Raw genomic sequence first — 13,439 nt, 5'->3', positions numbered from 1 at the left:
ATAAACAACTTGCATAAGTTGCGTTGGGAGCTTTCATCACTGTACATTTTGTGAGGTGTGCTCAGTTGGTCATGAGCTGTTGGCTCTCGTAAAAGAAGAGAAACGGTTACCACAGACGTCTTTACAACAGCTAACTCGACACCTTTGCGTCTACAAGAAGACTGCATCGAGTTAGAAACTTCTTGGTGTGATTCTAGAGTTAAACTTTTGAACAGACTTCAACTTAGCCGAACATGCATACAGGTATTGCAAACTTCTTTAACTATTCCTGCCACGAACAAAAATTAAAGTAAAATCAAAAATATTTTTTATGTCCAACAGATTTATACTTTTATTTGAAATCAGTTCTCAGAAGCATGTTGATTTCGAAAGTAGCTGCATTGGAATATAAAACACCGTTTCTTCGCTGGTAAGATAATCAATAAATTTTTTCTAAATTACGTTTCATGAAATGAGTACGAAATAAACCTTTCCATTTCCAGTTTTTGCATCGACTGAGACATTAGTTAATGATTAATTCTAACAAAATCGCTATGTTTATAATACGACGCTGTTGTTCCTTTTTCTTGTTCAAGCTTCGTCATGCGTTAATCGATTTATAGAAAGGCTTACAGCAACATTAAAATAAGAACTTTAAACTTAGCCGTTGTTGAAGCTAACTACGCACAACTAGTATTTCTACTTTTAGATAACTAACGATTTGGTTGCTTATTAAATGTTTCCGGAATTTAAACTTTGTCTACAACCTTACAACCTATACTTTTATTTGAAGTATTATCCAATTTGTTACAAAACATGTTACAGACATATGGCCAAGTCGTGGTAATTTCATGTCAAAAACAACAATAGAACGGTTTTTCAAAACGCTCACTTAAGTGCAGCATTAAAGAATCCGATAATTGGGGTAGTGTCCATAAAAAACTTGCAGTGATTCGTGGTCTAACTACATTTAGTTTATTTAGTTTAGTAACTACATTTAGTAACCACATGCTGCCACCTAAAGAGACACGAACTGCGTAGCAAATCTTATTCTCTTCACTTCAAAGATTGTAGAAAACTAAAAGCACTAACCAATCTCATGGTACTTTTTATTGAAAAAATGGCGAAATTACAAAATTGAAGCCACCATTCAAACGTCGCTCTTGTTGTTATAGTTGCCCCTGATACTAATTCAAATATTGTGCGAGTCTTTTAGAGAAAAATAACGTCCTTTAACTAATTAAACTGATCGAAATTCTTCGTAGTCACAATTAATCTTCATCAGACATATATGGTTTTGATGTTAACTATTTCCTCCCCCCCTGCTAATGGCCTATTCGTCAGTATTCTTTAACTTCCTCTTAGATAAGTTGTGGCGCGATTTTTTTGTCGCATCAAATGATAGGAGAAGTGTAATTTTGGCTTGCCTCGTAAAATCAATATAAAACCCAACTGCAGCAAATTTCATTAAAAATATATTTTTTCAACAACTAGGATGAATTTTGCGAGACTGTTGCCTTATAATGGTCGACTTACTTCTTAGCTGGTTGTTCTTTAGTATGGTGGATTGTTGGTGATTTATTGGCTCTGGTAACATGGGGGGGTGCACATTTCACTTGTATAACTGGTGATGTTGCAGCTAAGTGGAAAATTGATGTATTGTTTCATTGGTAAGTAAACTTCAAGTGGAAAGGGGGGGTGACGTGTATGATTTATTATGTTATGATTCATGCATAACTCACCACATAGTGTTAAGAAATTTATCCAATATTGTTCATTTTTCGTTACTCAAATATGTTTCGTTGTTCGATTCAATTTTAAGGACACGTCGATTTGTTGTATGATTTCTGTTTTCGTTAATGGAGTACAGCTGGTGTATCCGTGTATGCATTCATAGGTTTTTAAGTGTCTCCAAACTTCCAGAAGTTGAAAGAGATACATGTGTTTACAATGTCCGAGCATGTTTGGGATCATAAAATTTGTTTACCTTGTTGTTTAATGAAGTGAATGGTTTGAACCCAAAAGTATCGTTACATGTTTGTAGATGAAAATCGTCCAAGCTAGTGAGTATTGGTGTGTTTATTGACTGAAGTTTTCGAAATCCTTATCGGTAGTCATCTTCTACGTACAATATAATATTACGATGTTTAAACAATTACATCGAGCACAACTCTTCACTTTTCTCTGAAGATGATTGACCATACCATTATTACTTCTTAGAATATTTTCTTTTTTTATATAGCTGGATTTATTGTTTTAATTACTGTTTTTATACCATTGTTTCAAAACTTGTTCTTTTATATTCCTTTAATTCTTTAGATTGGTAATGAACAATTTCTCTGTTGATATGGTAAGGATTATTGTTTATAATATTAGATGCGAGGAAGTCAGTTCTGTTGTCCATTTTTCAATATCTTATAATTATTTAGCTTCTTGTTACATCTTGATCTTGTTAAACACTCTCCGCGCTTAATCAGGTGAAGGTTGAGAACCTCAAAAATGAGGATGACGGTCTTTAACTCAGCGATGATTGTCTTTGTTGCTGATTTTTTTGGCATTGCGTTAATGGAAAGTTGAAGACTAGGCGGTTAGAGATATGTGTTCCCATTTTCACATTTTATGTTTCACATTTTATGTTTCCTAACGTTATTTTACATCAATTATCTACATGCAATCTTATAATGTTTTAGGAAGAAAGAAATATCCCCGAGAAAATTCGAAGACTGGTGCATAAAGAGCGGGAAATGAGTGACAATTGACAGAACTTGTGAATTATCTGGACAAACTGACTAAAAAAGAATTTCCTTCCTAGATTTACTCGTCATTCACACAGGACTACAGTGTTCCACGTAGCTGCAACGTCACCAGATATACCAATGGCATGTGCTCCACCCATGTTACTGGAGCTGGTGAATCACCAGCAATTCACCATACTAAAGAATAACCAGCTTAGAAGTAACTCCCACCATAATGTGGCGATATTTATCACGAAACTATTTGTTTCGGAACGAAATCGTTTTTCTTCATGTAATGTATATGGCTATGTTATTTTGAGAGGTCAGACCTCCCTGATTTCTTCCAGCGAGTACGGTTAAGCAGAAAAGATTAAAGAATTGAGAAATATTTGTGAACGAAAGATGAAAAGAAGTAATTCACACACACAAACCATTTGATGCCTAGTGAAGATTATTTGTTGACAGAACGATTTTTAATAAATTCAATCATCCAGCAATATTTTTTTTGCTAAAAGGGATGACCTTTTGATGGATATATAATATGCAGAATTTCTAAATATATATTTGAAAAAGTAAGTTATAGTTATGCCAAGGAAAATGTTTGTGGAGCAAATTATCAAATCAGGTTACTTTCTTTGTTTGTTATCTAATTGTGACCAGGACGACTTTTTAAGTTCAATCCGCCAGCAGTACTATTACGTTTTGTTAAAAGGGATGATTAACCTGTTGTTGAATATATAATATGTAGAATTTCTAATTATATATTCGCCAGTTTGAGTTAAAGTGGTTTCGTCAATGAAACATTACACGTTACATACAATAACTTTTTCATTAGCGCACTTGATGTCCTAAAATTGTGGTGAATTCATGATACCTTGAAATTGTCTGTTTAATGCTTATAATTAATTAAATTTAGTCATTTAAATGAAGTTACTACGTATATAAAGTAGTATGAATAACATTATATATATCTGTATACGATGCCTCGTTTTAGTTCTGTATGGTAAAAACTTTCATTTTAAATAAAAACTGCTTAGTTTTGTGACTACTAGTGTTCCTATCCGGGCTATGTTTCGAGAACAAACCTTTAACAATTCATAAAAAGGAGTTTTGAAATTCCTAGATATTATCAATACCATAATTGAATATAATCTTGGTGCGGGTTATAGTTGCACCTAGACCGAATAGCGCTATTCACTTGAAAGAAAATTTTTTTAAACATTTAAAAGAATTTAAAAGACAAAAATGTAAGATTTGAATTGAGCATTCATTAAAAGAAAATATTACTTCCAAGATTACGAAAATTTCTATGTTGTAAGGAAAATACAAACAACGTTTTTACAAGTTTGAAAATTTTACCATCTAATGGAAAACGCTATCCAGTCTTCGTGCAACCGGCCCCAACATCAACTTTCAAAACGAGTGTTGGAACGAACCACAAAGTCGGCATGCTGACTACGCTACTGAATATAATTGTTGTACATTTCTTTTGATGATTAAGTAAAAGATTGCAAATACCCTCAGGACCTTTTTAATTATGTAACGGGGGGGAGGTTGCCTTCCAAACCCTCATCCTACCCCCCAGAGTTTTCCCTTTACAAAACAATAAAGAGTTAAGAAACATGAGAAATAAGTTTTTGCTAGATGATGTTAATGTAACATGGTGTAAAGGGATAGAGATGACGGCTACATTGTACCGTTTTATTAGTATAAAGTGAATTATGTCCACGTGGAATAGGCTTCTGCCAAAAATGTCAAGTGTGTATTGTGCATTATCACATTATATACAGTCGAACCTCGTGTTTGCCACCCCGGGGATCACGTCTAGGTGTCTGCTTCTTACGTGAGGTGTTCGCTTATGAGAGGTTGAAAATAAAGTAAAATAATAGTGTATTGTCCCGATCAATCAATTACACAAATCCCTTTTTTCATTTCACAATTCATGCACCTATGCAGTGAGAAAATTTTTGCTTTTCAACATAATCGAGATAATATATTTATTTTGATGTGATCACTAAAGATATTCGTTAAACTATTAATCATTTTTATTTTATTTCAATTTCTTTCATCGATCCACTTTTTTTCACATCGATGCACAATTTTTTGACCATCTATTTAAACTTTTGTTTGTACGCACATCGTGTCTATTTTTCAAGAATGAAACAAGTCATGGAGTCAATAGCTCTGATATGAATGCGGGAATGGAAAGAGAAAGACATTTCTTTTCTTAGAAAATTTACAGACAAATGATTTTCTTTCAAAAGTTTTATCATTGTCATCATTATTATGAAATGAATAAAAGCTAAATGCACAGCGTCGCAAGAGTCATTTGCGAGCATTACTGTAGTGTACAGCAAAGCTTTGAAAATACTTCGCACTTCTTCTCATCTTAAAATGAGCAAGGTAATTCACTTATAGACTTTAAATGTGTCAAGCAAAATACTCATAATGTTATTTTTTTGTTGGATTACAACCTATTTCTCGAAACTGATGAAATCAACGTCCGCTTTGTGCTCCCGAGAATGTCAAATAGTTTTTGTGGAATGTATTCGTTTTCAAATATATTTTTACTAGTTGTATAGAGAATCAGCTGAGAAGTTCATCAAGTTTGTGAATAGCTCACCATCACCTTATCATGGTAAAAAAAATATAGCTATCTTGTATTAAAAGTGACTTGTTAGCATTTCGGGATTAGTAAATTGAATTCGAATTTCAATGATTCAAAATTGAAGATGTTTGATGAAAAACATGAAAAATGCCAATTTGTAAGAAAGGAAATTTCTCAAAGTCTTGAAGTTTTCTCAAGTGTTGTGTCTGAAATTTTGATGCCTACATTGTTGTTATAATTGGTCCACAGAAAAGGAAACCAGTGTGGAATACGAAAGTATTTTTTTTAACATTTTTAAAGAAATGTATCAATATTAACACTCAAATGATAGTTTGAACAGGGTTTTCAAAAGTAAGTTAAATTATAATTAAAAGAAGGAGTGATTTCAATTCTTGATCAATCAAAAATTTCTTGACAGAAGCTGCACACCCTACAGTCATTAGATGAATTTTGTATCATTAAATCATGATTTTAGCTATGAAACCTTTTCCAGTGATGTACATTATGATGAAAAAAATGTGGACCGAATACTATCAACACAATTCGTATTTATTTTTTCTTAATAGCAAATTACAACTACAAATTTCATCTTTACATTTTCCCCTGTACATCAGTAAATGTTTAATTAGCAAATATGAACTTAAATTATTAAACATATGTCATAATTGTGTTGGAGGTACATATAGGAAATTTAATATGGGGCATAGCTTAGTTTCTAAGGCTACTTATTACAATCTTGGCAGCATAATTTGCAAACTAGATACATAGATGAAATTTGCACAGAAGTGATGTACAAACTTTTCATCCAGCAAGGAATAATCATCAACTATAGAATAATCATAGAAAACATGTATTTTTCTTCACTAGTCAGCATTTGACTTGGTTAAGTTTTAGCTCTGGCTGCAAGCATCTGTAAGTATAATTTCTCAATTGTATCAAGAAAGAATGGAATAGAAAAGCAAATTAATATCCTCAAATGAGATATTTGTTAGTTAAAAAATCTATAAATCACATTGTACTATTTAATTCAACTATTTAATACCTCAAAATTTATGTGATCGAACAACCTGCTTTCTTCTCTAGTTGATGTCAACATTCTCTAGCTTCATAAACAAACAATTTCATATCTTTTCAATTCAGCAGTAGCCAGAAGCTTTTGTTTACTTTCCTAGAAAAGTCCACAGACAAAATAGCCTTGACCTTTTTATTTTCATTTTCACATTTTTTATTTTTACTTTAATTTTCCCTAAGAGTAAAAACAGTTATCGTCAGGGCTGTAACGTAGCCTCAGTAATAAGATGTATAACGAATTCAATAAGTACTTAATTTTTTTTAAAGGGGGGGTTAGCGTGGAGATATTGTGTATCCTGGCCGGTCGAAAACGACACACTCTGAAACATACATATGTGAATTTTCAGTTCCCTCCCCCATGTACGGCCTCGGTACATTAAAACCAATGTACGTTACATTGGAAAGTTATTATATGCAAAATTACTAGTCAAAGGAAGTTTTAAACTTTACTTTGTATGTCGTCCTGCTGTGAAAGGAATTTATTTGTCTATATTTCATGTGATCAAAGAATGGCTTTGTACTTTTTGACTTAAAATGACTTAAAATTGACGCGAAACGCATTTGTTCTTGTGAATTAAAATTTTTACTTACAATTGCTTACATCTTTGTAAAAAGGAGGAATTAGAAAATTTTTACTTACAATTGATTACATCTTTGTGAAAAGGAGTGGAAGAATGCAAGAAACTGCTGCGAGAACAGAATTTCATTGAACTGAGAGAAACGTCTCCTTGGAAAATTGAACAAGGAGGCAAGGTAAATGATACTTTTAAAGTTGATCGATTATTGTAATGTGTTACTGTAAAAAAAAGTAGTGGATGCTTATTGTGTGGGTGTTGATGTGAATAATGTCGTACCGTATTTACGTAAGTAGTTATTTTGTTGGAATTATACAATATGATATAAAATTATAAATGTAAATTTGATTCTGCGGTTTTTATTTTCAATGTTGACTTGTTACATGTTTGTAAATGTAGATCGTCCAGGTTGGTATAGTCCTGAGAAGGACTGTTTTTGTTGTTGTTGACTGACGTTTCGACAACCTTAGTCAAACATCGAATTCTCAGGATTATACTAACCTGGACGATCTACATTTACAAACATGTAACGATACTCCCAGGCTCAAACCATTTACTTTAATGTTGTCTAGTATTATGTGACAAAGAATCACTCAAGTATAATGGCATTTGCTGTTGGTGGAAATTTTACACCGGGAAATGGTTTTAGTATAGTTGGTGCACATACTGACAGCCCTTGTTTTAAGGTAATTGCTTTATTTTTCTGCTTTTTCTTTGGCTCAAATTCAAATCCGTGTCTATAATTCATACATTGCATTAAAGAGACCTTTTATAAACCCGATGTTTTAGCCAGCCCGTTTTATTTGGTGGTTGCCTTACCGTGGTAATGTTTCTGTGTTTACGCACGGAAAAAATACACTTTTAAAGAAATAAATTATGATATTTTTCATAACTTATGATTTATCGACTATTTTCCAAGCAATTCAGCAGAATAAATTATAAATAGGAATTGTTTGTGTTTAGGTAAAACCAATTTCAAACATCAATAAGCATGGTTACCTGCAAGTAGGTGTGGAATGTTATGGTGGTGGTATTTGGAATACATGGTTTGACCGAGATTTAACGGTAGCTGGACGAGTTATTCTCAAGGTAGCTATTTTATTACGAGTTACGTGAAGTTTCGTTGTTTTTATTCCATTTCGTAAATTTCGTTGATTTGGAGATTCTACGTGCGAAATGCTCCAATTTCAAGAAAATTATTAGTTTTTACTAGTTAACCAAGCTAAAAAAGTCAACATCTTTGTTTTGTTTTCTTTTTTAAAGGAAAACGGTAAAATGAAACACAAGTTGGTGCACATCAAAAGGCCAATCCTTCGTATCCCTCATCTTGCCATTCATTTACAGAGAGATATTAATGACAAGTTTTCGCCAAATTTGGAAAATCATACGTAAGTTTTGTCCAGAAATTTGTGGTTAGCCTATGATGAATGCTGAACGCTTTTATGAAAACTGCCTAAATGTCACAGTAGATCTTTAAATCCGTGCTTCCCGGAAATCAGTGAAAACTACAAACAATCACAGACATATGGCAGTAATGGCTCCTAGTCTTGGTCTCTTGTGACATTTAGGAGTACTTGTGAGCAGTTTTAAATATATTCATGTCAGTTTTAAATTAGCTTACTAATCAATGAAGATATAATACTGCCATTTTGGAAAGTATTGCTATAGCTATAATCTTGATATTTTGTCTATTTTCTTTCTTGGCTTTTTTTTATTTATTGAAGAAGATAGAAAAGTGTTGCAATGTTCACAATCGCTGTACGATGTTTTTAAACGATGAACGTAAAATTTGTTTAGAATTCCAATCCTTGCAACAGAGGTAGCGAAACAACTTCAACATACTACTGGCGACTCTAGTTCTGAAAAATCAAGTGAAATCACTTGTAAAGTAAGTTTTTTGTTCAGATAATTAAATCTAATTCGCTTCATTTTGAGCTCTGGTAAAGACTATTTTCAGTGCACAGCTTGAGAAATTTGACTATAATGATAGAGGGAATGAATGGGATGAGTAAGAGTCGTCATGTACTTGTACGTTGTGTCTTGTTAGCTTTTTCGGTGTAGTTTTATACCAACTTATTACATCAACTCAACAACAATACCCAAATGAACAACTAGAAGTCAGTCAACAATGCCACTCCAATCAATAACTTTAACCATTCAACAATGCCACTCCAATCAATAACTTTAACCATTCAACAAGGACACACTAATAAATAACTTTAACATTCAACAACGACACACCAATCAATAACTATTAATCATTCAACAAGGACACACCAATCAATAACTTTAACCATTCAACAACGACACACCAATCAATAACTTTAACCATTCAACAACGACAAACCAATCAATAACTTTAACCATTCAACAACGACACACCAATCAATAACTATTAATCATTCAACAACGACACACCAATCAATAACTATTAACCATTCAACAAGGACACACCAATCAATAACTATTAACCATTCAACAAGGACACACTAATTAATAACTTTAACCATTCAACAACGACACACCAATCAATAACTTTAACCATTCAAAAAGGACATACCAATCAATAACTATTAACCATTCAAAAAGGACACACCAATCAATAAGTTTAACCATTCAAAAACGACACTCCAATCAATAACTATTAACCATTCAAAAAGGACACACCAATCAATAACTTTAAGCCTTCAACAACGACACACCAATCAATAACTATTAACCATTCAAAACGACACACCAATCAACTATTAACCATTCAACAAGGAAACACCAATCAATAACTATTTGATTGATACTTGTCCAGTGTACTGCGCGCGCAAGTTTTCAGTGCTATAATATTGCATGTTGTCTGTCTTTAGCTTGTTTCAACAATTGCATTTTTATTCTCGTTATGTCAACGACTTTTATCTGCCTGTGTACTCTCACCATGCGTTAAAACAAGTGGGCAACACACAACCATTTTGTGTGTTTTATTTCAAACTTTGCACGATGATTGGATCCCTACTTTTGAAAGATGCACGATGATTGGATCTCTAGTTTTAAAAGATGTGTTTATTGACGTTGCTATTTCGTAGGCAAACGCTCATCAACCGGCTTTGATCAGTTTGTTATGTGAAGAAATGTTGTGTAAAGCTGAAGATATTGTCGATTTTGAATTGTTTCTGGCTGACACTCAACCTGCGGTAAATGCAAACTACATATTTTGCCCCTATATTGGAAAACAAGATGAAAAACAACAAAGCTTGCCTTTTGCATTTTACTTATATCGTAGTAATAATTATTCACAATTATTCAAAAATTTGTTGTTGCCCGTGATTGATTAAAACGTATTTTCGGTGTTTGGAATTCTCTTCTAATTTTTTAGGCAATAGGTGGAGTTTTGTCAGAGTTTATCTTTTCACCAAGATTAGACAATCTCGTCAATGCTTATGCATCAATTCAAGTGAGTTTCAGCTACTGCTATAAGTACATTTAATATTTAATATTTTCATGTGAAGGTTTTTATGCTAATGTATGTTTTATGCTTTTCTTGCACTGCGTTGATCCACAACTCTCCATTTTTAAATAATTTTAGGGGTTAATTATGTCTCTTGAAGAGTCGTTTGCCACAGATCCCAATGTGAGAATAGCGGTTCTTTATGATAATGAAGAGGTAAGATTTACATGTCGTAGAAAATCAGTACGCCAGTCAAATGCTGAAGTAAATGTCGTTGTTTTTCGAGTTAGGTCGGTTCTCAAAGTGCTCAAGGTGCGTGTTCCAAGTGGACAGAATTGGTTTTGCGACGCATTTCGCCTAATAGTCGTAAGTAATTTCTTTATGGTAGCATATTTTACTAGAAATCTAATCTACTCGTTCTTGTTTATTTGCTTGAATCTATCTGCGTGCGCATATATCATGCGACTCTTCAGTGACGTTGTTCTGTAACGAAATAGAATTGGTAGAATTGCGTTAATAAAATGACAATATTAGAAATTGTTGCACGTGATATTCTTATAGAAGAAGACGCCACATGTTTTGAGAGAAGTTTAGCAAAGTCTTTTCTTGTCAGTGCCGATCAAGCTCATGCTTGCCATCCCAATTATGCGTAAGTATAGTTGTTTCTCTGTTATTAAAGTTCCTTCAGACGTATGAGAAAATATCAGGACGCATGCGCTAGTAGAACCGTCAGTGTTTTTAATGTTGTGCATGATTTGTGTCTCTGATTCTTTAAAATGTCTTTTATCCCGTTTTTTTATTGCAAACGTATTGTAAAATTAAACTGGCTAAGCTTTCTTATGCTTCAGAGAAAAACACGAAATAAACTTGAGACCTGCATTGCACAAGGTAATATCGTATGTGTATCTTTTATCAATCATTAATACCTAGCAATAAATTTGTTTGAAATACATGTTCCAGGGACCTGTGCTCAAATACAATGCCAAACAAAGATACGCAACTACAGCTGTAACGGCAAGTGTTATAAGAATAGTGGCAGAGAAATACGGAATCCCGCTGCAGGTATTGAATTGATCGACTTTCATATGTCTTCGAAACTTTATGAATTAAGACTTATTTTTCAAATCAGGAATTTGCTGTGAAGAACGATAGTCCCTGTGGCTCTACTATCGGGCCTATACTGTCAGCAAAGCTTGGTATCAGTACTGTAGGTAAGCACCAATGTCAATAAGTAAAACCATTTTAGTGTATTTACTGCAAAATACACCCAGCAATTTGAGGGCGTACAGTCTTAAATGGGGTGGGGATATTTTGCATATGGATGTGGATTTTTAGATGGTTGCTCACGTGGCACGGGTTTGGATTGTGTATGCATCGCAGATTTTATCTAAATATTGCTCCATTCACAGATTTACAGTGACGTAATCAGTCCGTAGGTTTGGTCATGTTATGTAAATATTTCAGTATTTTCTAACCCTAAAAACAACAGATTTCTAGAAGAAGAAATTATGCATATGTAATTGCATGACTAATATTGCGGGCTGGCTGAACCACTGCAGATTTTTACTGTATTGCTTAGCGGCACTGCCATAAAAAATGATTGCATTTGGAAGAGCTGAAAATTTTCTTCGCACCTAATTTCTTTGCTTTGTCTATCTTTACGTTTCGCTGACGTTTGTGATATTCATTCAATTAATACATGAAATAAAAATTGATCGCCTTCAAATAAGTTTGTGATCAGTTGATACATGAGATACAATTGATCGTCTTCAAATAAAGTAAAAACTTCTTATCAAATCTTATCAAATTTTATTAAGATATCGGCGGACCCCAACTTAGCATGCATTCAATCCGTGAGATGTGTTGTACTAGCAGTATACACCAGTGTACACAATTATACAAGGTAAGATTACGATGGAGAATGGTACAATTTAGCATTTTACATTTACTTACTTAAGTATGCTTAAACGCTTGGAAGTTTCTAATAGTTATAGTTGATGCTCGGAATTGAGCGAAATTAATTCGAAATCACTGCTGTAGTATCGATTACTTTTTTTTTGTATATATTACTTTTGTTTATCGATTACTCTGTAGTTGGTAATCTCTTATCGCCAATGCTAGGCAATACCAGAATTTCTTTTTCTGACCACTTATAATAATTGATAGCGATAGAAATGTCGATGTAGGTGTATACAAGATTTGACACCAAAATGGAAAAATCGCTTTTACTTCAGTGAGCATTATTTTGTTTGATCTTTAAAACCTTATACAAGAAGTTCAGATTGAAGTAATTCACTCATGCAATTTCCCTCTAATCCGTCACTATATAACACAGTTGATCAACACTATGTTTAGTTTTATATCCTGCTGTTGTCTTCACCACACATAGAGCTTTGTTACATTTTTTCCTAGAATTTCTTTGTTGAATTTCCTGCTATTCAGAAGTCAATGGAAGAAATGTAGACCAAACACGTCAATTGTGGTTAACATTCGACCTTATGATTAATTGCACCATGTGAAACAATTCATTAGATGTTTCAATTCTACTTTAACTTTCACCAAAATGAAGAATTTTTATACATACGAATAACAGAATTACGTACAAATATTTTCAACATAATTGTAGTAAACACTTCATTAACACTTTTTCTGCACGTAAGGTACGAGTTTGCTTTGGGTGTTTTAAAACAACCGATAAAAATGAAATCAATAAATGAAGTGTGTGTTTAGCGTTTGTCATTTGTATCCCACTTTAGAATTAGAACACTTCCGCCTCACCCCACATCCATTTCTGAGCTATCTTGGCCCTTTCAAGAAATTCTTCCATTTGGTTTGCATTAACATTTTCTTATGAGGCTCCCAATACATTCAAGTACAGACTTCAACTTGTAAATAACCATATTTTAGCGTACTTCTTTTGTAATCAACTTTCTTTGGGACGAGCATAAAAGGTTTGAAACTGTCTGGCGTCAACTTTTGGCGGGAGCAGAAACAGGGAGGTAGCCTTTTCAGTTTTTTGAGAGTAATACGAAGTA

At 33.3% G+C, this 13,439-nt stretch overlaps 1 protein-coding gene and 1 long non-coding RNA gene across 4 annotated transcripts; both read left to right on the top strand.

The window, feature by feature from the left end:
• Positions 1-3: 3 nt before the first annotated feature.
• On the top strand, positions 4-3,491 carry LOC124440741. 3 transcript variants are annotated; one of them, XR_006946737.1, is made up of 7 exons: positions 4-243; positions 322-409; positions 1,474-1,649; positions 2,299-2,329; positions 2,409-2,566; positions 2,670-3,006; positions 3,062-3,491. It is a non-coding gene; the product is annotated as an uncharacterized LOC124440741 (long non-coding RNA). The 3 variants fall into 3 exon arrangements; XR_006946738.1 differs by lacking the exon at positions 2,299-2,329; XR_006946735.1 differs by having other exon boundaries at positions 2,299-2,566.
• A 1,389-nt stretch (positions 3,492-4,880) lies between these two features.
• Positions 4,881-13,133, top strand: LOC124440252 (aspartyl aminopeptidase-like). The gene is made up of 17 exons (XM_046990562.1): positions 4,881-5,117; positions 5,289-5,352; positions 7,058-7,146; positions 7,541-7,654; positions 7,932-8,057; positions 8,232-8,356; positions 8,766-8,856; positions 10,043-10,150; positions 10,333-10,410; positions 10,543-10,620; positions 10,695-10,770; positions 10,966-11,053; positions 11,253-11,292; positions 11,365-11,466; positions 11,534-11,615; positions 12,222-12,307; positions 12,817-13,133. Exons 1-17 carry the CDS (start codon positions 5,109-5,111, stop codon positions 12,865-12,867), a joined length of 1,407 nt encoding a protein of 468 aa, XP_046846518.1. The 5' UTR covers positions 4,881-5,108; the 3' UTR covers positions 12,868-13,133.
• Positions 13,134-13,439: the final 306 nt, after the last annotated feature.

The sequence above is a fragment of the Xenia sp. Carnegie-2017 genome, unplaced genomic scaffold (assembly GCF_021976095.1).
Source record: "Xenia sp. Carnegie-2017 unplaced genomic scaffold, XeniaSp_v1 HiC_scaffold_2, whole genome shotgun sequence".
In the NCBI taxonomy this organism is placed as follows: domain Eukaryota; kingdom Metazoa; phylum Cnidaria; class Anthozoa; order Malacalcyonacea; family Xeniidae; genus Xenia; species Xenia sp. Carnegie-2017.
Note: the sequence above shows the minus strand (reverse complement) of the source record. Positions and strands in the feature narration are given on the sequence as shown.

Excerpts from the sequence above, each read along its gene's own strand:
- LOC124440252 (XM_046990562.1), top strand. Across the intron at positions 10,151-10,332 it reads TGGCTGACACTCAACCTGCG|GCAATAGGTGGAGTTTTGTC; the intron begins GTAAATGCAAAC and ends CTAATTTTTTAG. Across the intron at positions 12,308-12,816 it reads AGTGTACACAATTATACAAG|AATTTCTTTGTTGAATTTCC; the intron begins GTAAGATTACGA and ends ATTTTTTCCTAG.